Genomic DNA, 24,938 nt, shown 5'->3' on the forward strand with positions numbered 1-24,938 from the left:
GCCTTGGAGTACGGAATGAAGCAGGACATTGACTGTTAGAACTCTCTGGTTATAACAAATACCTTACATTGACATCATCAGATGGTCATCACCAAAACCAGATTGACTATATACTTTGCAATCAGAGATGGAAGATCTCTATACTTTCAGCTAAAACAAGACTAGGAGTAGATTGTGGCTCAGACCATGTGCTGCTTGTTGCAGTATTCAGAATGAAACCAAAGAGCATCAGGAAAACCAACATACCAGCAAAGTTTGATGTTGATAGCATCCATCAAGAATATGCCGTGGAGGTGAAGAACAGATCCGGATGAGATGTATCCCAGGCTACTGTGGGAGGCGAGGGTGGAGATTGCTGAGCCTTTCTGGTGATGATCTTTGCATCATCAATGGGGTTGGGAGAGGTTCCAGAGGATTGCAGGGTTGCGGATGTTGTTCCCTTATTCAAGAAAGGGCGTAGAGATAGCCCAGGAAATTATAGACCAGTGAGTCTTACTTCAGTAGTTAGTAAGCTGATGGAGAAGATCCTGAGAGGCAGAATTTATTAACATTTCAAGAGGCATGTTTAAGAATAGTCAGCATGGCTTTGTCAAAGGCAGGTCATGCCTTATGAGCCTGATTAAATTTTTTTGAGGATGAGACAACACGTTGACGAAGGTAGTGCTGTACATGTAGTGTGTATGGATTTCAGCAAGGCATTTGATAAGGTACCCCATGTAGGGCTTATTGAGAAAGTAAGGAGGCATGGGATCCAAGGGGACCTTGCTTTGTGGATTCAGAACTGGCCACAGAAGGCAAAGAGTGGGTGCAGATGGGTCACATTCTGCATGGAGGTCGGTAACCAGTGGTGTGCCTCAGGGATCTGTTCTGCGACCTCTATTCTTCGTGATTTTTATAAATGACCTAGATAAGGAAGTGGAGGGATGGGTTAGTAAATTTGCTGATGACACAAAGGTTGGGGGTGTTGTGGATGGTTTGGAGGTTTGTCAGAAGTTACAGCGGGACATTAATAGGATGTAAAACTGGGCTGAGAAGTGGCAGATGGATTTCACCCAGATAAGTGTGAGGTGGTTCATTTTGGTAGGTCAAATATGATAGCAGAATATAGTTTTAATGGTAAGACTCTTGACAGTGTGTAGGATCAGAGGGATCTTGGGGTTCAAGTCATAATTTCTAAAATACATGTTTGGCACAGCTTTGTGAGTCGGAGGTCCTGTATCGTGCTGTAGATTTTCTATGTTTCTATGAGTCTGTAGGACATGCAAAGCTGCTGCGCAGGTTGATTCTGTGGTTAAGAAGGCATACAGTGCATTGGCCTTTATCAATCATGAGACTGAGTTTAAGAGCCGAGAGGTAATGTTGCAGCTATATAGGAGCCTGGTCAGACCCCACTTGGAGTACTGTGCTCAGTTCTGGTTGCCTCAATACAGGAAGGATGTGGAAACCATAGAAAGGTTCATAGGAGATTTACAAGGATGTTCCCTGGATTAGGGAGCATGCCTTATGAGAATAGGTTGAGTGAACTCAACCTTTTCTCCTTGGAGCGACGGAGCTGAGAGGTGACCTCATAGAGGTGTACAAGACGATGGGAGGCATTGATCGTGTGGATAGTCAGAGGCTTTTTCCCAGGGTTGAAACGGCTAGCATGAGAGAGCATAGTTTTAAGGTGCTTGGAAGTAGGTATAGAGGAGATGTCAGGGATAAGTTTTTAATGCAGAGTGGTGAGAGCATGGAATGGGCTGCCAGTGATGGTGGTGGAGGCAGAAACCATAGGGTCTTTTAAGAGACTCCTGGATAGGTACATGGAGCTTAGAAAAATAGAGGGCTATGGGTAACCCTAGGTAATTCCCAAGGTAAGGACATGTTTGGCACAGCTTTGTGGGCCAAAGGGCCTGTATTGTGCTGTAGGTTTTCTATGTTTCTAACAGATTCAGTTGATTAAACCCAGTAAACAGAAAGCCAGAAGAACTATGGATAGAAGTAAGGAGCATTATATAAGAGGTGGCAACAAAAAATAGTGCAAAATGGCTTTCTGCGGAGGCTCTACAAGTGGCCAAGCAGCGAAGTGAGGTGAAAGCTAATGGAGATTGGAAGAAATACCTCCAACTAAATGCAAAGTTCAAGAAGGTAGCAAGGAAAAATAAGGAAACTTAAAAGAATTATGCAGAGAAGCTGAAGAAGCCAACAGAATTGGAAAAACTAGATCTATTCAAAAATATTAGAGAAATCAAAGGAACATTTCATGCAAAAATGAGTGTAGTAAAAGACAAAGAAGGGAAGGACCTTGCAGAAGCAGAAGACATCAAAAAGAGATGGCAGGAGTACACATAAGAATTGTACAGGAAATATCCCAGCAGTGAAGACACCTGCAATGACTCCCTCATCAAACTAGAGCCGGACAGTCTGGAAAGTGATGTCGAATGGGCACTAGAAAACATTGCCAATAATAAGGCTGTAGCATGTGATAGGATTCCAGTTGAATTGTGTAAAACTTTAAAAGGTGATGCTGTAAAAGTGTTGAATGCAATTTGCCAGCAGCTCTGAAAAACCCAACAATGGCCTTTAGAATGGAAAAGATCAGTTTATATCCTAATTCCCAAGAAGGGAAACGTAAAGGAATGTTCAAATTGCCAAACAATTTCACTAATTTCATATTCTAGCAAGGTATTGCTAAAGATCATGCAAGCAAGTCTCCAGCAATATATAGAACGAGAACTGTCAGATGTACTAGCTGGTTTTAGAAGAGGCAGAGGCACCAGTGATCAAATTGCTAACCTACACTGGATAATGGAGAAATTGAGGGAATTCCAGAAAAGTATTTATCTGTTTTATTGACTACTATAAAGCTTTCGACAGTGTGGACCATAATAAACTTTAAGGCAAATCCTTAAAGAAACGGGGATACCTGGACATCTGATCTGCCTTATGAAAAACTTGTACAAAGATAAAGAAGCAAAAGTTCAAACTGAACATGGAACTACAAACTGGTTCAAGATTGAGAAAGGAGTACGACAAGGCTGCATACTGTAACACAACTTATTTAATCAAAATGCTAAACACACCATGAGGAATGCCAGTCTAGAGGACTCAAATGTTAGAATCAAATTTGCCAGATGAAATATTAACAACCTCAGATATGCAGATGATACTTAACTCTTAATGGCTGAAAGTGAGGAGAATCTGATGAAGCTTCTAATCAAAGTGAAAGAAGAAAGTGCAAAAGCTGGCTTGTTCAATATTAAGAGAACCAAGATTATGTCAATCGACACTCTTAACTCTGTGGTAATAAACAAAGGCAGTGGAAGTAATAATGGATTTTGTCTTCCTCGGTTCAAAGATTTCTATAGATGGTAACTGGAGCCACAAAATTACAGGTAGTCCCCGAGTTACGAACGTCCAACTTACGGACAACTCGTACTTACGAACTGAGGAAGGAGAATGCCATCTGCCACTTTAAGTTGGATCGTGATGCCGTCCACCATTTTAAGTCGTTGCCGTTAACACTATGTTGAATGTTTAACTTTGTATTTGGCTTAAATTTTCCTTAGTAAGATTCACCCTGCCCCTGACCCCCCTCCCCACCCGTTCCGGTCGGCTGGTGGCACAGTGAGATCAGCGTTCGGCTCGAGTTCGATCCAGTGACAGACCACTCCCGTGCCGGGTCGACGTCAATCCAGTGACTCCGGTACCATCTGTGTCCGGTTGGTGTCGAGCTTGAAACTCGACCTTGTAAAAAAAACACTGCCACCTCCAGTTTAAATTCCCACGTGGAATATTGTGGAGGATCAAATACCCAAACCCAGCATAGCCCCCACTTGTCCCATTTAGCCTATCTCAGTGCGGTGGTCTTTCGGACCCAGCAGACCTCGGGAGCCAGCAGAGCTCAGGACCCGCTGCCCGCAGTGTTTCTGTTCCATTGATGGGACGCGATCACAATTGAAAATAAAGTGGAAATAATAAAGCGTCTGAAAAGAGTTGAAATGCTGTCAGTCATTGGAAAAGCGTTAGGCTACAGTCGATCAACGATCAGAACAATTTTAAAGGATAACGGATAAAGTGAGAATAATGGAGCACGTGAAAGGCCCTGCCCCTATGAAAGCTACAATTATTATTAAGCAATGCAGTGGTTTAATTATTGGAATACGTACATTTCTTATGTGTTTTATATGCATAGAAAGGTAAAATATATACTATATACTAAGACAAACGACAAACTGACACTAAATAATACCGGATGTACTTATTCTGACTTACATACAAATCCAACTTAAAGACGGACTCATGAATGGAACTGGTATGTAACCCAGGGACTGCTTGTAAATGCTGCTTACTTCTGGGGGGGGGGGCAGCGATGGCAAATTTAGATAAAATACTGAAGAGCTGAAACATAATATTGTCTACAAAGATCTGTCTAGTCAAGTCTATGGTATTTCCATTTGTGATGTACGGCTGTGAGAGCTGGACTATTAGTAAGGCTGAATGCAAAAGAATCAATGCCTTTGAACTTGGATGCTGGAGGAAAGTGTTAAGAGTTCGTTGAACAGCAAGGAAATCCAACAGTCAATACTTTAAGAAATACAGCCAGACTGCTCTCTAGGAGGCTTGATTATGAGAAAAAAGCTCAAATATTTTGGCCACATCATGAGAAGACAGGACTCCTTGGAGAAGATCTCATGTTCGGTAAAATAGAAGGAAAAAGAGATGACAGAGGCTATGATGGATAGATAATATTACTCAGAAGATGTGTATGATCTTGGGAGATCTTAGAAAGGCAGTTTCCAACAAGAAGGCTCGGTATGCAGGAATTCATGACGTCACGAAGAGTCAGACTCGACTTAACAACTGAACAACAACAATGGTGATTGTGAGTAGGACATACAGGTTAGGTTACAGACAGACAGATCATTGGAGGAGCTGAAGGTTGGAGAATAAGAGATCATCAAGAGGTCTAACAGTGAATGTGCATTGAAGTGATGAGATCATTTTCAAGTAATAGCCTGCAATATGGATTAAAGCAGGCGATTCCATATGAAGATGAGGTTGCAGGTTCTGATAGTTAGAAGTGAGTAGGTTGCCAAGGATATTAGTGGTCTGATTCAGCTTGAGACATTTGCCAGCCAAACAATAACATCAGTGTGTGTGGGCTGCAGATAGTAGTTACAAGCATCCCAAAGTTAAGCTAGATTATTGTAAGAATGTTGTTAACCAAGTATTAATTTCTTGGCAGTAAATAAGTATGTTGGTGACAGTAATGACAAGCCAATGATTGGGTGTAAATTGTACCAGGGAGGCACAACTCAAAAGGGTGAAGAATGCAGGACTAAAGGTGCTATATTTAAATGCACATAGCATTGGGATGAACTCATTGCACTATTAGAGATTGGTCAGCATCACTGAGTCATGACTAAAAGAAGGCCATAGTTGGGAGCTTAACATCAAAGAATAAGGACAGGCAGGAAGGCATCGGCGATGGTGTGGTTCTGTTGGTAAGAGATGGAATTACATCTTTAGAAAGAGGTGGCATAGGGTCAGAGAATGTTGAATCTTTGTGAGTGGAGTTAAGAAACTGCAAAGGTAAAAAACGATTGTGGGATTCATATATAGGCCTCCAAATAGTAGTCTAGATGTGGGGTTGAGATTGCAAAGGGAGCTGAAAAAGGCATGTAATAAGGGGAATGTCACAATTAAGATGAAGGACTTCAATATGCAAGGGGATTGGGAAAATAGTGTTGATGCTGGATTGCAAGAGAGGGAATTTGTTGAATGTCTACAAAATGGCTTTTTAGAGTAGATTGTGCTTGAGCCTAGTAGGAGAAAGGCTATCTTAGATTGGGTGTTGTGTAATAACCCAGATCTTATTAGTCAGTTTACAGCAAAGAAACCCTTAGGAGGCAGTGATCATAATATGATTGAATTCATACTGCAATTTGAGAGGAAGAAACACAAGTCACATGTCTCAGTATAGCAATGGAATAAAGGGAATTACAGAGGCACGCGAGAGGAGCTTGCCCAGGTGGACTGGAGGAGGATACTGGCAGGGACAGCAGAGCAGAGGTGGCTGAAGTCTCTGGGAGTAGTTCACAAGGCGCAGAATAGATATGTTCCACAGAAGAAGTTCTCAAATGGCGGGGGTAGACAACTGTGGCTGACAAGGGAAGTTAAGGACAGCATAAAAGCCAGGGGCTTATAAGTTAGCAAAAGTGAGCGGGTAGTTGGATGATTAGGAAGCTTTTAAAATCCAACCAAAGGGAACTAAAAAAGATATAAGAAGGGAAAAGGTGAAATATGAAGGCAATATAAAGGCAATATACTAGTCAATATAAAGCAGGATAGCAAAGTTTTTTCAGTTGTATAAAGACTAAAAGGGAGGCAAGAGATGATTTTGGACCACTGGAAAATAATGCTGCTGAGGTAGTAATGGGGGACAAAGAAATGGCAGATGAACTTAATGAGTACTTTGCATCTGTCTTCACAGTGGAAGACACTAGCAGTGTGCCAGAGGTCCATCAGTGTCGGGGAGCAGGAGTGAGTAACAAGCAGAGTGGACAAAGGAAAGGCAGTGGATATTATTAATTTGGATTTTCAGAAAGCATTTGATGAGGTGCCACACGTGAGGCTGCTTAGCAAGATAAAATCCTATGGCTTTACAGGAAAGATACTAGCATGGATAGAGGCATGGCTGACAGCCAGGAGGCAGCAAATGGGAATAAAGGGGGCCTTTTCTGGTTGGCTGCCAATGACAAGTGGTGTTCCTCAGGAGTCAGTATTGGGACTGCTACTTTTCACATTGTTTGTCAATGACATGAATGATGGAATTGATGGCTTTCTGACAAAGTATACCGATGATATGAAGATAGGTGGAGGAGTGGGTAGTGCTGAGGAAGCAATGCAATTGTAACAGGATTTAGCCAAATTGGAAGAATAAGCAAATAAGTGGCAATGGAATATATGTGGCCTCCATCGGTCGTGGTTAACCATGGGTACTGTGCCTCTGGTAGTCATTGGTTTGTCAAGCAGCATTGACTGTGGCTATTGAGGCCAATTCTGGAACAGTAGGCTTTGCCACAGTTGCTGCATGTGTGGAATTGTTGTCTGCTGTCCACTGTGCTCTCTGTTTAGCCCTCCGCTCCTCAAACTGACTCAGGTTCACTGTTTCGCCTTGCTCTAGGTGTTGCTGAAGTGTACCTCACCATTTGTTGCGGTCATCTGCAGTATCCTCCCAGCACTCTGTGCTGATTTTTAAGGCTTTCATGTCGCATTTTCAGAGGTCCTCGAAGTGAAGCTGGGATCTACCAACTTTCCTCTTCCCTGTTGCTAGTTCTCTATAAAGGATGTCCTTTGGCAGTCTACCATCCTTCATACAACGGACATGGCCCAGCCAGCACGGTCTGCATTGTCTTAAAAGTGTGAACATTGTGGTAAGTCCAGCGCGGGAGAGGACCTCAGAATTTGTGACTTTGTCTCTCCAGGTGATGCCAAGGATGCGGCGAAGGCTGCACAGTGAAAACTATTGAGTTTCCTCTCCTGTTTGGAATAGATGGTCCAAGTCTCGCTACCATACAGGAGGGTGCTGATAATGCATGCACTGTTCAAGGCAGTCTTGGTCTTTGTAGCGAGTTTCAGATTCTCCTGGACCCGCGAGGAAAGTCGAGCAAGGATCGATGTTGCTTTGCCGATACGCCTATTGATTTCAACATCGAGGGACAGCATGGTACTAATAGTCGACCCCTAGTTTGAGAACTGGTGGACCACTTCTAGATCGTAATTGTTGATGGTAATGACTGGGGTCTCCACTATGTTCTGGGCAAGGACATTTGTTTTCTTTAGGCTGATGGTAAGCCCGAAGTCCTTCATGCCTTAGAGAAGCGGTCCATGAGAATTTTGTAGTTTCTGTTTGGTGTGCAAGGTTATAGCAGCGTCATCAGCAAAGAGCATGTCACATATTAAGATCTTTCACACCTTTATTCTTGCTCTCAGGCGTGCAGGGTTGAACATCCGCCCATCAGACCTGGTGTGCACGTAGATGCCTTCTGTCGATGTTCCAAACACGTGCTTCAATTGCATTGAGAAGAAAATGCCGAATAATGTTGGAGCCAACACGCATCTTTGTTTGACTCCACTACAAATAGCGAAGGGTTCTGATGAGCTGCCATCATACTGAACAGTAGCCCTCATGTCATCATGGAATGATTTGATGACACTTTGGAGTTTTGGGGGACAGCCAGTCTTGAGGAGAACCTGAAAGAGCCCATCCTTGCTGACAACATCGAATGCCTTGGTCAAGTCGATGAAGGCAACATAGAGGGGTTTCTGTTGTTCCCTGCACTTCTCCTGGAGTTAACGGAGTGAGAAAATCATGTCCACAGTTGACCTCCTTGCGCAAAAACCACATTGGGACTCAGTAGACTCGTTCTACCAGAGTTTGTAGACATCCAGAGCTACACAAGCAAAGACTTTGCCGACAATACTCAGGAGGGAGATACCCCTGTAGTGGTTGTAGTCACTCCTATCACCCTTGTTCTTGTACAAAGTGACGATTTTGGAGTCGCGCATATCCTGTGGTACGGCTCCTTCCTTCCAGCACTGACAGAGGACCTTGTGTAAAGGTTAGAGGAGTGAACTGTTGCAGCGTTTGATCAGGTCTGGAGGAATCCCATCATTGCCAGGAGCTTTCCTGGGGGGCAAACCAGCAATTGCCTTCCTGAGGTCCTCAATGTTTGGTATGGAGTCGAGTTCATCCATGACTGGTAGACAATCGATGGCATCAATGGCTAAGCTAACAACAACATTTTCCCTCAAGTAGAGCTCAGAGTAGTGTTCTACACAGCGTTCCAGGCAAATGGAATACAGTGTTGGCAAATGTATGATAATGTGGCGACCCACTTCCCAGCTCACTCGAACCGGCTCACAAAGTGGCACGCGCTGGCATAGAGGCCGGTTCCAAAGAGGGCGCCAAGACTGCTTCACGAGCAAGGGGAAAAGCCCGCGCGCAGGACGGGACTGTGAATACGTGCCCCTTACAGTATTCCTGCCCGGAGAGGGCGGGATCAGGAAGGCTTTAAAGCGAGGCGCAAAGTTTGAATAAACCTCTTTTGCAACTGCAGCTCACCGACTCATGTCGTTATTTCAGCGCTGCGTGTAGCACGCCGCCACAATTGGTGACCCCGACGGCCCAAATGATATTTGGGCTGAAGATGAACGACGCCGCATCTGTTCATGCAGTTTCATTAAAACTGCCAAGCTTCTGGACGCTGCGATCTCACCTATGGTTCCAGCAAGCAGAAGCCCAATTCCACATTCGGCAGATAACCTCGGATGACACATGTTACTACTATGTGGTGAGCTCCCTCGACCAGGAAACAGCGGCCCAGATAGAGGAGTTCATACAGTCTCCCCCAGCGGACGGCAAATACACAGAATTCAAAGCCCTGCTCATAAGGACTTCTGGACTCTCACAGCGCGAGCAAGCTGCCCGCTTACTGCACCTGGATGGTTTGAAGAACAGGCCACCGTCGGCTTTGATGAACGAGATGCTGTCCCTGGCCGGAGGACACAAGCCCTGCCTCATGTTTGAGCAGGCATTCCTGGAGCAGCTGCCCGAGGACATACGCCTGCTGCTGTCCGATGCGGATTTCAGCGACCCCCGGAAGGTGGCGGCCCGGGCAGACATGCTGTGGAAAGCCAAGAAGGAGAGTGGGGTGTCCGTCACACAGATCACCAGGCCACGCTCCCAGCAGCAAACCAGACCAGGCCCGACTGCAGAGCCCGCTAACCCCAGAGGCAGGGGTGAGGAGGCCAATGAACAATGGTGCTTCTACCACCAGCGGTGGGGCGCAGAAGCCCGCCGCTGTAGCCCACCCTGCAAGTTCCCGGGAAACGCCAGGGCCAAGCACCACTGATGGCTGTGGCAGCTGGCCATCGGGATAGCCTCATGTATGTGTGGGACAAGTGGTCGGGACGCCGCTTTTTGGTCAACACCGGAGCCGAGATCAGTGTCTTACCTCCGACGAGTTACGACACCCGCAACAGGGCACAGGGTCCCACCCTGAGGGCCGCGAACGGCAGCACAGTAAGGACCTACAGCACCCGTATGGTATGGCTACAGTTCGGCTCCAGCCAGTTCACATGGGACCTCTCACTGGCCGCCGTAGCCCAACCACTCCTGGGTGCGGATTTTTTGTGAGCTCACAGCCTACCGGTCGACCTGCAAGGCAAGAGACTGGTCCACGCCAAGACCTTTCAAACGTTCTCCCTGGGTGAAGCCCGGTTGCCAGCCCCACACCTCGACTCCATCACGCTGTCCGACAACGACTTCACCAGAGACCTGGTGGATTTCCCATCAGTTCTGGCACCGCAGTTCACGGCAGCTATGCCCAGACACGGCGTACAACACCACCTCCCGACACAGGGACCACCCCTCCACGCCTGTGCTCGAAGGCTTCCCCCGGACAAGCTCTGACTGGCGAAGGAGGAGTTCAAGAGGATGGAGGAATTGGGGATCATAGGGCGGTCCGACAGCCCATGGGCCTTCCCCTTGCACATGGTGCCCAAAGCAACAGGGGGCTGGAGACCATGTGGCGACTACCACAGGCTGAACGAGGCTACAACACCAGACCGCTACTCTGTGCCGCACATTCAGGACTTTGCAGCAAACCTGCACAGCGCACGAATCTTCTCCAAGGTAGACTTCATCCTGGGATACCATCAAATCCTGATGCATCCGGACGATGTCCCCAAAACGACATGGCACTCATCACCCCGTGTATCGCCGGTTCTGGGGGGTGTTATGCGGCGACCCACATCCAAGCGCACTCGAACCGGCTCACAAAGTGGCGCATGCCGGCATAGAGGCTGGTTCCAAAGAGGGCGCCAAGTCTGCTTCATGAGCAAGGGGGAAAGCCCGTGTGTGGGACGGGACTGTGAATACGCGCCCCCTACAGTATTCCCGCCCGGAGAGGGCGGGATCAGGAAGGCTTTAAAGCGAGGCTGCGAAGTTTGAATAAACCTCTTTTGTAACTGCATCTCACCGATTTGTGTCGTTTATTGCAGCACTGCATGTTGCATGCCGCAACAATAATACATTTTTGTAAAAAGAACAAGAGTGCAGACTATTATCAAAATGGGGAGAAAACTCAAACAGAGAGACTTAGGAGTCCTTATGCAAGACTCCCATAAGGTTAATTTACAGGTTGAGTTTGTGGTAAAGAAGGCAAGTGCAATGTTGGCATTTATTTCAAGGGGAGTAGAATATGAAAGCAAGGAGATAATGCGGAGGCTTTATAAGACACTAGTCAGGCCATATTTGGAGTATTATCAACAGAAAAATGTGTTGTCATTGGAGAGACTCCAGAGGAGGTTCACATGGATGATTCCAGGAATGAAAGTGTTAACATATGAGGAACGTTTGGCAGCTTTGAGCCTGTACTCACTGGAATTTAGAAGAATGCAAGGGGATCTCATTGAAACCTACCAAAAGTTGAAAGGACTAGATAAGGTGGATATGAAGAGGATGTTTCCTGTGGTAGGGGTATCCAAAACTAGAGGGCACAGCCTCAAAATTGAGGGGTGACCTTTTAGAACGGAGGTAAGGAGGAATTTTTTTTAGCCAGACTGTAGCTAATCTTTGGAATGCTCTGCCACCAACTGCGGTGGAGGCCAAGTCCATGGGTATACTTAAGGCAGAAGTTGATTGTTTCCTGATTGGTCAGGGCATCAAAGGATAATGGCGAGAAGGCAGGTGTATGGGGTTGAGTGGGATCCGGGACCAGCCATGATGGAATGGCAGGGCAGACTCAATGGGCTGAATGACCTAATTCTGTTCCTATGTCTTATAGTGTTTTTTGTGTTTTGTGATCAAGTACCCAAGGTGTGCTGGAAGTGTTTGTTATATGAAATTTTATCGTATATGACCATATATGAAAGGTGTTCAACAAACATTAAAGATTTGGGACCTTAAACCCTATAAATATCTTAAAATTCAAGGTAAATTTTATTATCAGAGTACATATACATCACCACATACAACCCTGAGAGTTTTTTTCCTGTGGACATACTCAGCAAATCTATAGAGTAGCTATAACAGGATCATCAAAAGATCAAGTAAAGCATAGAAGACAAATACAGAAACGATAGTACAGTGACTCAGATAGTGATTTACAAATCCAGAATCCAGAATGAACTGAGTCTGCAAACTGGCTTGTAGATTCAGCAGATAATTATTATGTAACATTTTTTACTGAGAAGTATAAGCTGTTATATTTTAGGAGGAAAGGTTGAGTAAACGGATGATGTTAGAGTGAGGTGAAAGTTAGTATTGTTGATGTTGGAAAGATTGGGCCTGAAAACTCATCTTGGTGCTACATCAGATGTCCAATCCTGTGCCATTAATGCCTTCTATCCCATTCATCTATCAGGTAGTTTCTCCATGAATCTAGAGGTCTGGATTAGAACAGAATATTCTTGGGACAGCAATAAAACATGTAAATATCAAAGTTAAGTTTATCTCAGTCTGGTTTTTCTACAAAGGCAGATTAAATATGAATTTCAAAAGATATTTGGACATATACTTAGAAAGAAAGAAATGATTTAAGACTGAGTGGTGAGTACTGGAATGAGACTAATTGGAGATGTTACAGATGCAATGAGAGGATTGGTTTTCTATCCTGTGTGATTAGTATCTGAATAATTACAGATAGGAAGATGAATAAGAAAAGGATGACATTAGTCTGACATTGCAGTAATCTTGATTCTGCCTGTCTCCATTTTCTGGATTTATGGATCCTGCTCCTCATAGATTACAGCAAACCATGACTGAAAGCCTAATGCCCAGCCCAGAGCAACCTCTTTTATCACATCAGGCAAAGATGGAGTATCAAGCCGCATTTTTTTTTGAAGAACACAATGTCTGGTGAAAATGTTGCCTTGATTCCAAACCTTGAGAATGAATTCATAGAAACAATCAATTAAGTTTAGATGGCTGCCTGCATAATGAACTCTGTGCCTCTTAATGGCATGTGGAGGAGATTTTGTGACTGGCCTTAGAATTTAGTAAAGTCAACGTCATTAAAAACACCTTTCCACACACAAAAAAATGTTTTCAATTACCTCTGTTCACATTTATATCAATTTAAATAGTTTCATGATTTGGTTGGCAAATTTTGAAGTACAATTTAACTAGAAAAAAAGTGAATCACTCAAGAAGGAAATGAAATATGTCGTGATGTGCCTGAAATGAAAAAAGGTTTCAGTCCACAGGAAGGATCACGTACAACAGTTCACACATTTATGTTAATAGGATTATTGTAAAAGGACTTGAAGGAGGCTAAGTCAGACTGAGAGTGTACGATTAGAGATAGGATATCCAGACATAGAAAATCTACAGCACAATATAGGCCCTTTGGCCTACAATGCTGCGCCAAACATGTACTTACTTTAGAAATTACCTGGGGTTACCCATAGCCCACTATTTTTCTAAGCTTCATGTACCTCTTCAGGTACGTGAGTCTCTTAAGAGATCCTATCGTATTCGCCTCCACCACCATTGCCAGCAGCCCATTCCACACACTCACCACGCTCTGCGTAAAAAAAACTTATCTCTGCTATTTCCTCTGTACCTAGTTCCAAGCACCTTAAAATTGTTCCCTCTCATGTTAGCCATTTCAGCCCTGGGAAAAAGCCTCTGACTATCCACATGATCAAAATGAACCACCTCACTTATCTGGGTCAAACTCCATCTGCCACTTCTCAGCCCAGTTTTGTATCCTATCTATGTGCTGCTGTAATCTCTGACAGCCCTCTACATTATCCACAACACCCCCAAACTTTGTGTCATCAGCAAATTTACTAACCCATCCCTCCACTTCCTCATCCAGGTCATTTATAAATACCACGAAGAGAAGGAGTCCCAGAACAGATCCCTGAAGCACACCACTGGTCACTGACCTTCATGCAGAATATGGCCCATCTACAACCACCTTTTGCTTTCTGTGAGCAAGCCAATTCTGGATCCACAAAGTAAGATCCCCTTGGATCCCATGCCTCCTTACTTTTTCAATACGCCTTGCATGGGATACCTTATCAAATGTCTTGCTGAAATCCTGACACTACGTCTACTACTCTACCTTCATCAACATGTTTAGTTACATCCTCAAAAAATTCACTCAGGCTCGTAAGGCATGACCTGCCTTTGACAAAGTCATGCTGACTATTCCTAATCATATTAAGCCTCTTCAAATGTTCATAAGTCCTGCCTCTCAGGATCTTTTCTATCAACTTACCAACCATTGAAGTAAGACTCACTGGTCTATAATTTTCTAGGCTATCTCTACTCCCTTTCTTGAATAAGGGAACAACATGTGCAACCCTTCAATCCTCTGGAACCTCTCCCATCCCCATTGATGATGCAAAGATTATTACCAGAGGCTCAGCAATTTCCTCCCTTGCCTCCTACAGTAGCCTGGGGTACATCTCGTCTGGCCCCAGAGACTTATCCAACTTGATGCTTTCCAAAAGCTCCAGCACATCCTCTTTCTTAGTGTCTACATGCTCAAGCTTTTCAATTCAATGTAAGTCATCCCTACAATCACCAAATCCTTTTCTGTAGTGAATACTGAAACAAAGTATTCATTAAGTACCTCTGCTATCTTCTCTAGTTCTATACACACTTCTCCACTGTCATACTTGATTGGTCCTCTTCTCTCACACCTTATCCTCTTGCTCTTCACATACTTGTAGAACGCCTTGGGGTTTTCTTTAGGGTGACCTTACAGAGGTTTATGAAATATTGAGAAGTCCGATAGGATACATAGTCTTTTTTCAAAGTAAGGGACTCTAAAACTAGAGGACATAGGTTTAAGGTGAGAGAGGAAATATTTAAAGGGTACATGAGGGGATTGAGTTTTTCACAGAGAGGGGTGTGGGTGTATGGAACAAGCTGCCAGAGGTAGTAGAGGCAGATACAATCACAACATTTAACCTCATTTGGGTGGGTACCCAATAGAGATACAAACCAAATACAGGAAACAGATTTGTGTAGATTGGGATCTTGGTCGGCATAGATGAATTTTGGGCTGAGGGGCTCTGAGTAGTATAATTGTGAGTCTTCATTTATCATCTCAGACATGTCTTCTAGCCTCACTATTATGTTTACGTTTTTGATCTCTGATTGTCTCATCATACAATCCTTTTCCAGTTCATGTGATAATTGAAATATTTTACGGACTGAATCTTAACAAAGTTAATTAATTTTTACAAATTCTTGTTTAAAAGTTCTTTTGTTACTTAGCCATACTTATCTTATCAAAACTTTTACTACCAGAGTCCAGTGCATGTTAGGAGAAATTGTCCTGTCATTCATTAAAGTCCATAGAGGCTTACATAGTTGTAGAAACGATACTTCGATGCAGCATAAGAGGGTATAGGTTCAGATACAACGAGGATCTCCATTCAAAAGCTGAAGGAGATTGGGAGTATATAAGAGCTGTCAAACCAGCCTCATTTTCCAAGTTCCGCCTTTACTTTTACTTCCCGGGTCCAAACCGGAACTGAGCAGAGCCGGACTGCTGACAAGTGGAGTCTTTAGGCTAGCCACCAATGTCTACGACGTATTCGCCGCGGGGATAGTTTATACAGCGCACACCCTCAATAAACGCAGAGCAAACTCCATTCTAGCAGCACGCGACATATTAGTTAGCTTTAGACCTGCACGGTAAGTTGTTGAGACTCAGTTCATTTTGTTGGTCTGAAAAGGTAGTCGTGACGAGAGCAATTTCTCCACCTTATTGCACTGGCAGATGTTTGTTGGCCTCTTTTGGCCAACTAATCAGTCGAGTAAAGCGCGGCCTGGTAGTGGTCGGGGTGCACCCTTTCTGCCGCAATCTGATACTGATCAGAGTTACCTGAGGCGTTATTTTCCAGGAGCCGATGCTTCTGGCTCCTGCCCTAACGCAGGAAGTATTGGGGGTGGAATGGGCGGAACAGTCCGAGCCTGTGGTCCACTCTCCCTCCCGCATCGTTCCCACTCCGCGCATTCCTTGCAGCAGCTCGGCCCTTAGGGATGCACACTCCGTTTTTGGCTGTGTTTATCTCGCCTATAGCTCTAGATTTCATATTCCGGCTGCTTCAGCGATTCTGCTAGAAGCAAACCCTACATGCTGAGCGGAAGATTACGGTCGTTGAGTGCTTCCGTATGAAAGAAACATTAGGGCGTACAGTACGGAACAAGCCCTTCGGCCAGTCACGCTCCTGCCGACTATAATTGTATAAGGATGCCATTTTCCAAATCAATCGTTAATGTTACTAGTATATGTAGCACTGGCATTTCCAGAATTGAGTTAGCGATCAAAAAGTCGGGTTAAACCATGGCTCACAGAAGCAGGAGCATATCCCTTGGTTCTTCAGATCTGCTGTACTACTCAGCTGCAAGCTGCCCCTTCTGTACAGGTCGCGCCTTCCCTGGAGGAGAGAACAATGACCCAGAAACCTTATGCCCTCCCTCCTACACCAACTCCTTAGCCTCGTATTTAACTGCATACCCTTCCTAGTTCTGACCTCACTAGCACCTGGCACAGGTAGCAACCCTGAGATCACAATCCTGGAGGTGCTGCCCTTTAACTTAGCACCTCTCCCTGAATTCCCTATGCAGAACCTCGTCATTCGTCCTACCCATGTTATTGGGACCTATTTCATTCCAGGATGAAGGAGATGTCTTCCTTTTTTAAACAAAGGGGCTTCCCTTCTTCCACCATCAACTCTGCTCTCAAACGCATCTCTCCCATTTCCTGCACATCTGCCCTCACCCCATCTGCCCACCACCCCACTCGGAATAGGATTCCCCTTGTCCTCACCTACCACCCCACCAGCCTCCAGGTCCAACGTATAATTCTCCGTAACTTCCGCCACCTCCAACAGGATCCCATTACCAAGCACATCTTTCCCTCCCCACCTCTTTCTGCTTTCTGCAGGGATCGCTCCCTACGCGACTCCCCTGTCCATTCGTCTCCCCCCCCCCTCCATCTCCCTCCTGGCACTCATCCTTGTAAGCAGAACAACTGCCTCAACTGGCCTTACACTTCCTCCCTCACCACCATTCAGGGCCCCAGACAGTCCTTCCAGGTGAGGTGACACTTCACCCATGAGTCAAATGGTGTGGTATACTGCGTCCGGTGCTCCCGGTGTGGCCTTTTATATATTGGTGAGACCCAACGCAGACTGGGAGACCATTTCACTGAACACCTATGCTCTGTCCGCCAGAGAACGCAGGATCTCCCAGTGGCCGCACATTTTAATTTCACGTCCCATTCCCATTCTGATATGTCTAACACGAGGAAATCTGCAGATGCTGGAAATTCAAACAACAACACACACAAAATGCTGGTGGAACACAGCAGGCCAGGCAGCATCTATAGGAGAAGCACTGTCAACGTTTTGGGCTGAGACATCGACAGTGCTTCTCCTATAGATGCTGCCTGGCCTGCTGTGTTCCACCAGCATTTTGTGTGTGCTGATGTGTCTATCCATGGCCTTCTCTACTGTCAAGATGAAGCCACACTCAGGTTGGAGGAACAACACCTTATATACCGGCAGGGTAGCCTCCAACCTGATGGCATGAACATTGACTTCTCTAACTTCCATTAATGCCCCTTCTTACCCCACCCCTGATATATTTAGTTTTTTCCCCCCTCCTTTTTTTTTCTTTCTGCCCATCACTCTGCCTGTTCTCCATCTCCCTCTGATGCTCCCCTCCCCCTTTCTTTCTCCCTAGGCCTCCCATCCCATGATCCTTTCCCTTCTCTAGCTCTGTATCCCTTTTGACAATCACCTTTCCGGCTGTCAGCTTCACCCCTCCCCCTCCTACTTTCAAATTTCTTACTATCTTTCCTTTCAGTTCGTCCTGACAAAGGGTCTCGGCCCAAAACGTTAACAGTGCTTCTCCTTATAGATGCTGCCTGGCCTGCTGTGTTCCACCAGTATTTTGTGTGTGTTGCTTGAATTTCCAGCATCTTGCAGATTTCCTCGTTTGTTATTGGGACCTACATGACTTCTGGCTGTTCACCCTCCTACTTAAATTTAGTGGGTCGTAAATTTAGTCGGCTCCATCTTAGGTAGTAATTTAAAAAGTAGCCAGGATATCTTCAAGGAGCAGTGTCTCAGAAAAGCAGCATCCATTATTAAGGACCATACCCCCCCCCCCCCCCGCATGACTTTTCTCATTGTTACCATCAATTAGGAGGTACAGAAGCCTGAAGGTACATACTCAGAGATTCAAATTTCATGACACATGCTGGTGATAATAAACCTAATTCTGATTAAGAATGCTGAGAGCTCTTTCTGAGATACCCTGGACCCTGGCACCCGGGAGGCAACATACCATCTGGGAATCTCGTTCTTGTCGATAGAACCTCCTGTCCATTCCCCCAACTAACAAAGTCCCTATTACCACAGCATGCCTCTTCTTCTCTCTACCCTTCTGAGTCACAGAGGCAGATTTAGTGCTAGAGACTCGCCCACTGCAACTTTCCTCTGTTAGGTCATCCCCTCCAGAAATAACTCTTGAGGGGGATGCCACGGGGGTACTCTGCACTGACTCCTTAACCCCTTTCCCCTTCCTGTCACCCAGTTCCTGTGTTCTGCACCTTGGGTGTAATGACCTCTTTATATGTTCTATCTACACCCCTTCAGCCTCCCAAATGATCCAGAGTTTATTCAGTTCCAACTCCCTTAATGTGAATTGTTAGAAGCTGTAGCTGGATGCACTCCTCACAGTTGCAGTCGTCAAGGACAGTGTAGGTCTCCCTGCTCTCCCACATCCTGCAAGAGGAGGATTCCACTATCCTACCTGTCATCCCTACTGTCCTAGCTGAACAGATATAAGGAAGAGAATGTAAAAAAAGAGCTTTTCTTTCCTTTGCTTTTTCTGAGTGAAGCCTCACAGAGTTAAAGCCTTGAGATCACTACTCGGTGTCCACTCAGACGATGACCACTGTGCTTGTCCTTGCCTTCCTTTAATTTGCTCTCACTAATCAATCCCAATCGCCCATTGGTTACTGGTCAAAGCTCTATTACACTGCCGCAACCTGGTGTTGCTGCCTTTTTATCTTTGGACAGGACCTGATTGAAGTCCCGCTCCTCATAAGTTTCTGATGTCCGGATTGGCTGCTTGTCAAGACTCAAGTTTTGTGACTAGGTCTCTACAGCCATTTTTGGTGGTGTATTCCACAGGCTCAGTGAAGAAAATCTTGGTCTTTATCCTAACAATATGCCCCCTTCCCTCGTTCTAATTTGCCCCTTCCCCTGTCCAATTTGTTCAGCCATATCAGATTCTCAGATTACTTATCCAAAAATATGTTGAGACAAAGTTTGGACCTCTGGGGTGAGGATATCTTGTATGCGGACAAGAGATATCAGAACCCGGGTTGATAGACTACTGTTGAGTTACGTTATCAAGGGTTGTGTAAAAGGGTGGAGAGTGGAACTAAGATGCAGTAATGATCTGATTGAGTGGTGAAATAGGCCTCCTGTTCCTGTTTCCATACCAGACACATTTTTCCAGTTTCTTTTTAAATCAGCTGTGCAGAAAATATTATTGTTCGTATTTCATTCACTAAACTACCATGCCATCACTAAAATGCCTGCAGATAACAACTGATTGTGGACTGTATAAAGATTAACTCAAAATCAACATTTTTAGAACACTGGTGCAATAGCACAAAGTAGAGAGACCAGAGCTAAAAACAGCATTTTAAAAACTATTCAGGGATATGCAGCCTGAAAGCCCTCAGTGTGTTTTGACAAAGTCCTTAACAAGTGCCTTCTAGCGAGCTAATGATCAACGACTGTGTGTCCAATGTAGGAATTCTGGAAGACCTCCGTTCCCCTGGATAACTACATCTGCACCAGCTCCAGCTGCTCAGAGAATGTATTAAGGAATTGAAGCTGTAGCTTGATAACCTCCAGTTCATATGGGAAACTGAGGATGTGATAGGAGCTACAGCGAGCTATCACACTTAGGTTCCAGGAGGTGGGTAACTGGGAGAAGGAAGGGAAATGGGGCAGCCAGTGCAGAGTACTCCTGTGGATATTCCCCTCAGTAATAAGTATACTGCTTTGGATAATGTTGTTGAGGAATGGTGTAGGGTTACCTACGGGGGGGGGGGGGGGGTACCCATAGCAACCAGGGTCTCTGGCACTGAGTCTGGTACTGTGGCTCAGAAGGACAGGCAGTTAGGCAGAATAGGTGGCATGGCTCTGTTGCTAAAAAAAATAATTCATATCATTAGAAAGAGGATCAGAAGGTATTGAATTGTTGTGGGTAGAGTTAAGGAACAGCTGATGGGAGTTGCAGTATAGACAGACCTCCAAACTGTAGTTTTGATGTGGTCTACAAATTACAACAGGAAATAGAAAAGGACAATGTTATGATAGTCATGGGAATTTCAATATACAGGTAGATTGGGGAAATCAGGTAGGTGCTGGATCCCAAGGGGGAATTACTAGAATCCTTATGAGAATGCTTTTTAGAACAGCTTGTGGTTGAGCCCACTAGATGATCAGTTATTCTGGGTTGCGTGTTGTGCAATGAACAGGAATTGATTAGAGAGCTTAAAGTAAAGGAACCCTTAGCGGACAGTGATCCTAATATGATAGAATTCACCCTGCAGTTTGAAGAGAAGCTAAAGTCAGATATATCAGTATTACATTGGAGTAAAAGGAATTACAGGGGCATGAGAGAGGAGCTAGCCAAATTGATTGGAAGGGAACACTAGCAGGGATGACGGCAGAGCATCATTGCCTGGAGTTTCTGGGAGCAATGGGGAAGGTGCAAGATAGATATATCCCAAAGAAGGAATATTCTAAAGACAAGATGATGCAACTGTGGCTGACAAGAAAAGTCAAAACCAACATAAAAGCCAAAGAGAGGGCATATTATAGTGCAAAAATTAGTGGGAAGTTAGAGGATGGGGAAGCTTTTAAAAACCAACTGAAGGTAACTAAAAAAGTAATAAAGAAGGAAAAGATAGAATATGAAGAAGGTAAGTTTGCCAATAATATTAAAGAGAACAGAAGAAGTTTCTTTAGATATATGAAGTGTAAAAGAGAGGCAAGAATAAATATTTGGCCACTGGGAAATTATACTGGAGAGGTAGTATTAGGGGAGAAGGAAATAATGGACAAACTGAATAAGTATTCTGCATCAGTCTTCACTAACGGTATGCCTGAGTCCAAGACTGTCAGGGGGCAGAAGTGTGTGAAGTTGCCATTACTAGGGAGAAGGTACTTGGGAAACTGAAAGGTCTGAAGGAAGATACACCATCTGGACCAGATGGTCCACACCCAAAGGTTATGAAGGTGGCTGAGGAAATTGTGGAGGCATTAGTAATGATTTCCCAAGGATCAATTGTTTCTGGCTTGGTTCCAAAGGACTGGAAAATTGCAAATGTCACTCCACTCTTCAAGAAGAGAGAGAGGCAGTAGAAGGGAAACTATAGGCCAGTTAGTCTGAGCACAGCGGTTGGGAAGATGTTGGAGTCGATTGTTAAGAATGTGGTTTTGGGGTATAGGAGACTCATGATAAAATAGGCCAATATCAGCATGGTTATCTTTAGGGAAAATCTTGCCTGACAATTCTGTTGGAATTCTTTGAAGAAATAACAAGCAGGATAGACAAAGGAGAATCTGTGGATGTGTACTTGTATTTTCAGAAGATCTTGACGAAGTGCCACACATGAGGGTGCTTAATAAGTTAAGAGCCCATGATATTACAGGAAAGATACTAGGATGGATAAAGCAGTGGATAATGACAGGAGACAAAGAATGGGAATAAAGGGAGCCTTTTTTGGTTGACTGCCAGTGACTAGTAGTGTTCAACAGGGTTGTGTTGGGAATGGTTGTTTTTACATTATGTGTCAATGGTTTGGCAGATGGAATTTATGGCTTTGCAGATGATGCAAAGATAGGTGGAGGGGCAGGTTGTTTTGAGGAAGCAGAGAGGCTGTAGAATGACTTAAGACAGATTCGGAGAATGAACAAAGAAGTTGTGGATGGTATATAGTGTCTGGAAGTGTATGGTCATGCACTTTGGTAGAAGAAATAAAAGAATAGACTATTTTATAAATCAAGAGAAAATTAAAAAATCTGAGTTGCAAGGGGACTTGGGAGCCCTCATGTAGGATTTCCTAAATGTTAATTTGCAGGTTGAGTCAGTGGTGAGGAGGGGAAATACAATGTTAGCATTTGTTTCAGGAGTACTAGAATATAAAAGCAAGGATGTTATGTTGAGATTTTATAAGACACTAGTGAGACTCACTTGTAGTATTGTGAGCAGTTTTGGGCCCCTTGTATAAGAAAGTTTGTGCTGACATCGGAGAGGGTTCAAAGGAGCTTCCTGAAAATGATTCTGGGATTGAAAGACTTATTCTATGAGGAGCATTTGATTGCTCTGAACTTGTTCTCACTGCAATTCAGAAGAAAGGGGGAGAATCTCATTGAAACCTATTGAATGTTGAAAGGCCTCAATAGAGTAGATGTGGAGAGCATGCTTCCACTTATGGAGGAGTCTAAGACACAGCCTGAGAATAGAGGGACGTCCATTTTGATCGGAGTTGAGGAATTTTTTTTAGTCAAAGTGTTGTGAATCTGTGGAATTTGTTGCCAAAAGGGGCCGCGGAGGCCAAGTCATTGGATGTATTTAAGGCGGAGGCCAATAGTTTCTTTATTAGTCAGGGCAAGAAGGGATATGGGTGGGAAGAAGGGAGATGGATCAGCCATAATGAAATGGCGGAGCAGAATTGTTAGGCCTCATGGCCTAATTCTGCTCCTATATCTTATGGTCTTACAGAGTGATTTTCCTTCAGCACTAGAGCAAGCAATAGCATTCTTTTAGCTCCTAAAAACTAGACAGTTAGATATGCTGCAAATTTATGGTAATAAATGGGCGAATAAATTCAGGGACCTATTGATCTGCCTTGGATCATATACAATTTGGTCAGCAAAATTAATTCAGTACAAAAGACCATTGCATTTTGAACACAACCACATATAACTGGCACTACTTAAAGAGTGTTTGCTCTAGGCACAGTATAGAGTCTAATGGCCACACAAGTTCACACGATTGACACCAGTTAGAAACTGTGCTTGGCCATGATCTTCTGTCCCAGTTAAGTGGCATAGAGTCCCAAATAAACTCAGGGAATCTTGGCTGTTTTCTCATTTAATCGTTCTTTAAGATTTGTCCCAAATAAGTAGCTGCCCGATGTCCCAATTAATTGGAATCCGCAGTATATGAATACAAAACAACATAAATATTTGTGGAATCCCCCCAAACAGCTTTCATTTCAATGACTTGTTGTCTACACTCTAGATGGAATGTAAAAGTCCTCTATTCCATTTAGAAAATAGTAAGTTTTGCCCTGGGTGTGATTTCTCATTTCCTCCAAACAGAGGATGGGCCGACTGGATGGGAAAGTCATTATACTCTCAGCTGCAGCACAAGGCATTGGACGAGCGTGTGCAATCGTAAGTCCTCAGTTTTTATGTGTACTATTTAGCAAGTTATTCTGTTGAACTGGGACTTCAAACCACTAAGTCTGATTTTGGTTTAAAAAATAATTATCCATTAAATACCACTCAGGGAAGACATGAAGCAAATTAAGAGCAACACACACAAAATGCTGGTGGAACGCAGCAGGCCAGGCAGCATCTATAGGAAGAAGCACCATCGATGTTTCGGGTGGAGACATCGACAGTGCTTCTTCCTATAGATGCTGCCTGGCCTGCTGTGTTCCACCAGCATTTTGTGTGTGTTGCTTGAATTTCCAGCATCTGTAGATTTCCTCGTGTTTGCATATTAAATGCTGTTGCTTTCAAAGCTCCTTTGCATATACATTTAAATTATTTCTGTATGGCAGTTACAACATAAAGTCAATTACAATTTATGTAAAGCATAGAATGTCTTTTCTATTAATGTGTATTTTCTTTTACATTTTGAGGCATTCTGTAAGGAAGGTGCCAAGGTCATTGCTACAGATATAAATGAAGAGAAATTAATCGAATTGCAGCAATATTCAGGTGATTGAGCAACTTGTTCCATACTATGTTGTTTTGTATAATATACAGTTAATAGTCCTAATGGAACTAATTATTGATTTTTTTACCCTCCTTAAGAAAACCATGCTGACTTTGGCGTACTCTTTCTGAACCCCAGGGTGTAGTCCATCTGGTCCAGGTCACTAATCTGCCTTTATACCTTTTAGCTTCCCAAGTAATTTCTTTCTAGTAATAGCAACTACACTCACTTCTGTCTCCTGATATTTTGAATTTCTGCCATACCGCTGGTGTCTTCCACAGAGAAGAATGATGCAAAATACTTATTGTTTGCCTGCCATTTTTTTGTCTCCTATTACTACCTCTCCAGTGTCATTTTCCAGTGGTCTAGTACCCAATCTTGCCTCTCTTTTACTCTTTATATATCTGAAAAAAATTAGGAAATTGAAAGATATTGAGATAGTGCAGAGAAAATATATTAAGATATTTTAAGAACTTGATGAATGGTGAAACATGCTTGCAAGGCCAAACAGTGTACTTATGTTCCCATCCTAATGTTTATGTGATGTAATGTGAGATAATTAAGTAACCAAATATTGCTCCATTCCTAAACAGTTTTCAAAAATGCAACTGAAATGTCTCTGTATGCTCATATTTTCAATTTGGGCAAAAGGTAACACAGTCTGCCCTCCTTACCTGCAGGGGTTTGGTTCCGGGATCCACCACGGATACCAAAAAAACGTGAATGCTCAAGTCCCTTATATAAAATGACGTAGTATTTGCATATAATCTACGCACATCCTGTGTCGGTGCGTGACCTAGTGGGCAAGGCATCAGACTAGTAACCTGAAGGTCACTGGTTCAAGCCTCAGCTGAGGCAGCGTGTTTGTGTCCTTGAG

The 24,938-nt window shown here is 44.0% G+C and overlaps 2 protein-coding genes across 4 annotated transcripts in view; one reads left to right on the forward strand and one right to left on the reverse strand.

Annotated features, from left to right (window-relative positions):
• LOC132391847 (sodium/hydrogen exchanger 9B2-like) overlaps positions 1–24,938 on the reverse strand; it is a 204,951-nt gene that overhangs the window by 162,739 nt on the left and 17,274 nt on the right. The window lies entirely within an intron of this gene.
• Positions 15,546–24,938, forward strand: part of bdh2 (3-hydroxybutyrate dehydrogenase, type 2) — a 59,960-nt gene continuing 50,567 nt past the window's right edge. The window contains exons 1-3 of the mRNA XM_059965540.1: positions 15,546–15,706; positions 23,437–23,511; positions 23,985–24,063. Coding sequence (XP_059821523.1) covers positions 23,440–23,511; positions 23,985–24,063 — 151 coding nt within the window. The 5' untranslated portion in view covers positions 15,546–15,706; positions 23,437–23,439. The remainder of the gene's footprint in view (positions 15,707–23,436; positions 23,512–23,984; positions 24,064–24,938) is intronic.

This window comes from Hypanus sabinus, chromosome 3 (genome assembly GCF_030144855.1).
Source record: "Hypanus sabinus isolate sHypSab1 chromosome 3, sHypSab1.hap1, whole genome shotgun sequence".
NCBI classification, from domain to species: Eukaryota; Metazoa; Chordata; class Chondrichthyes; order Myliobatiformes; family Dasyatidae; genus Hypanus; species Hypanus sabinus.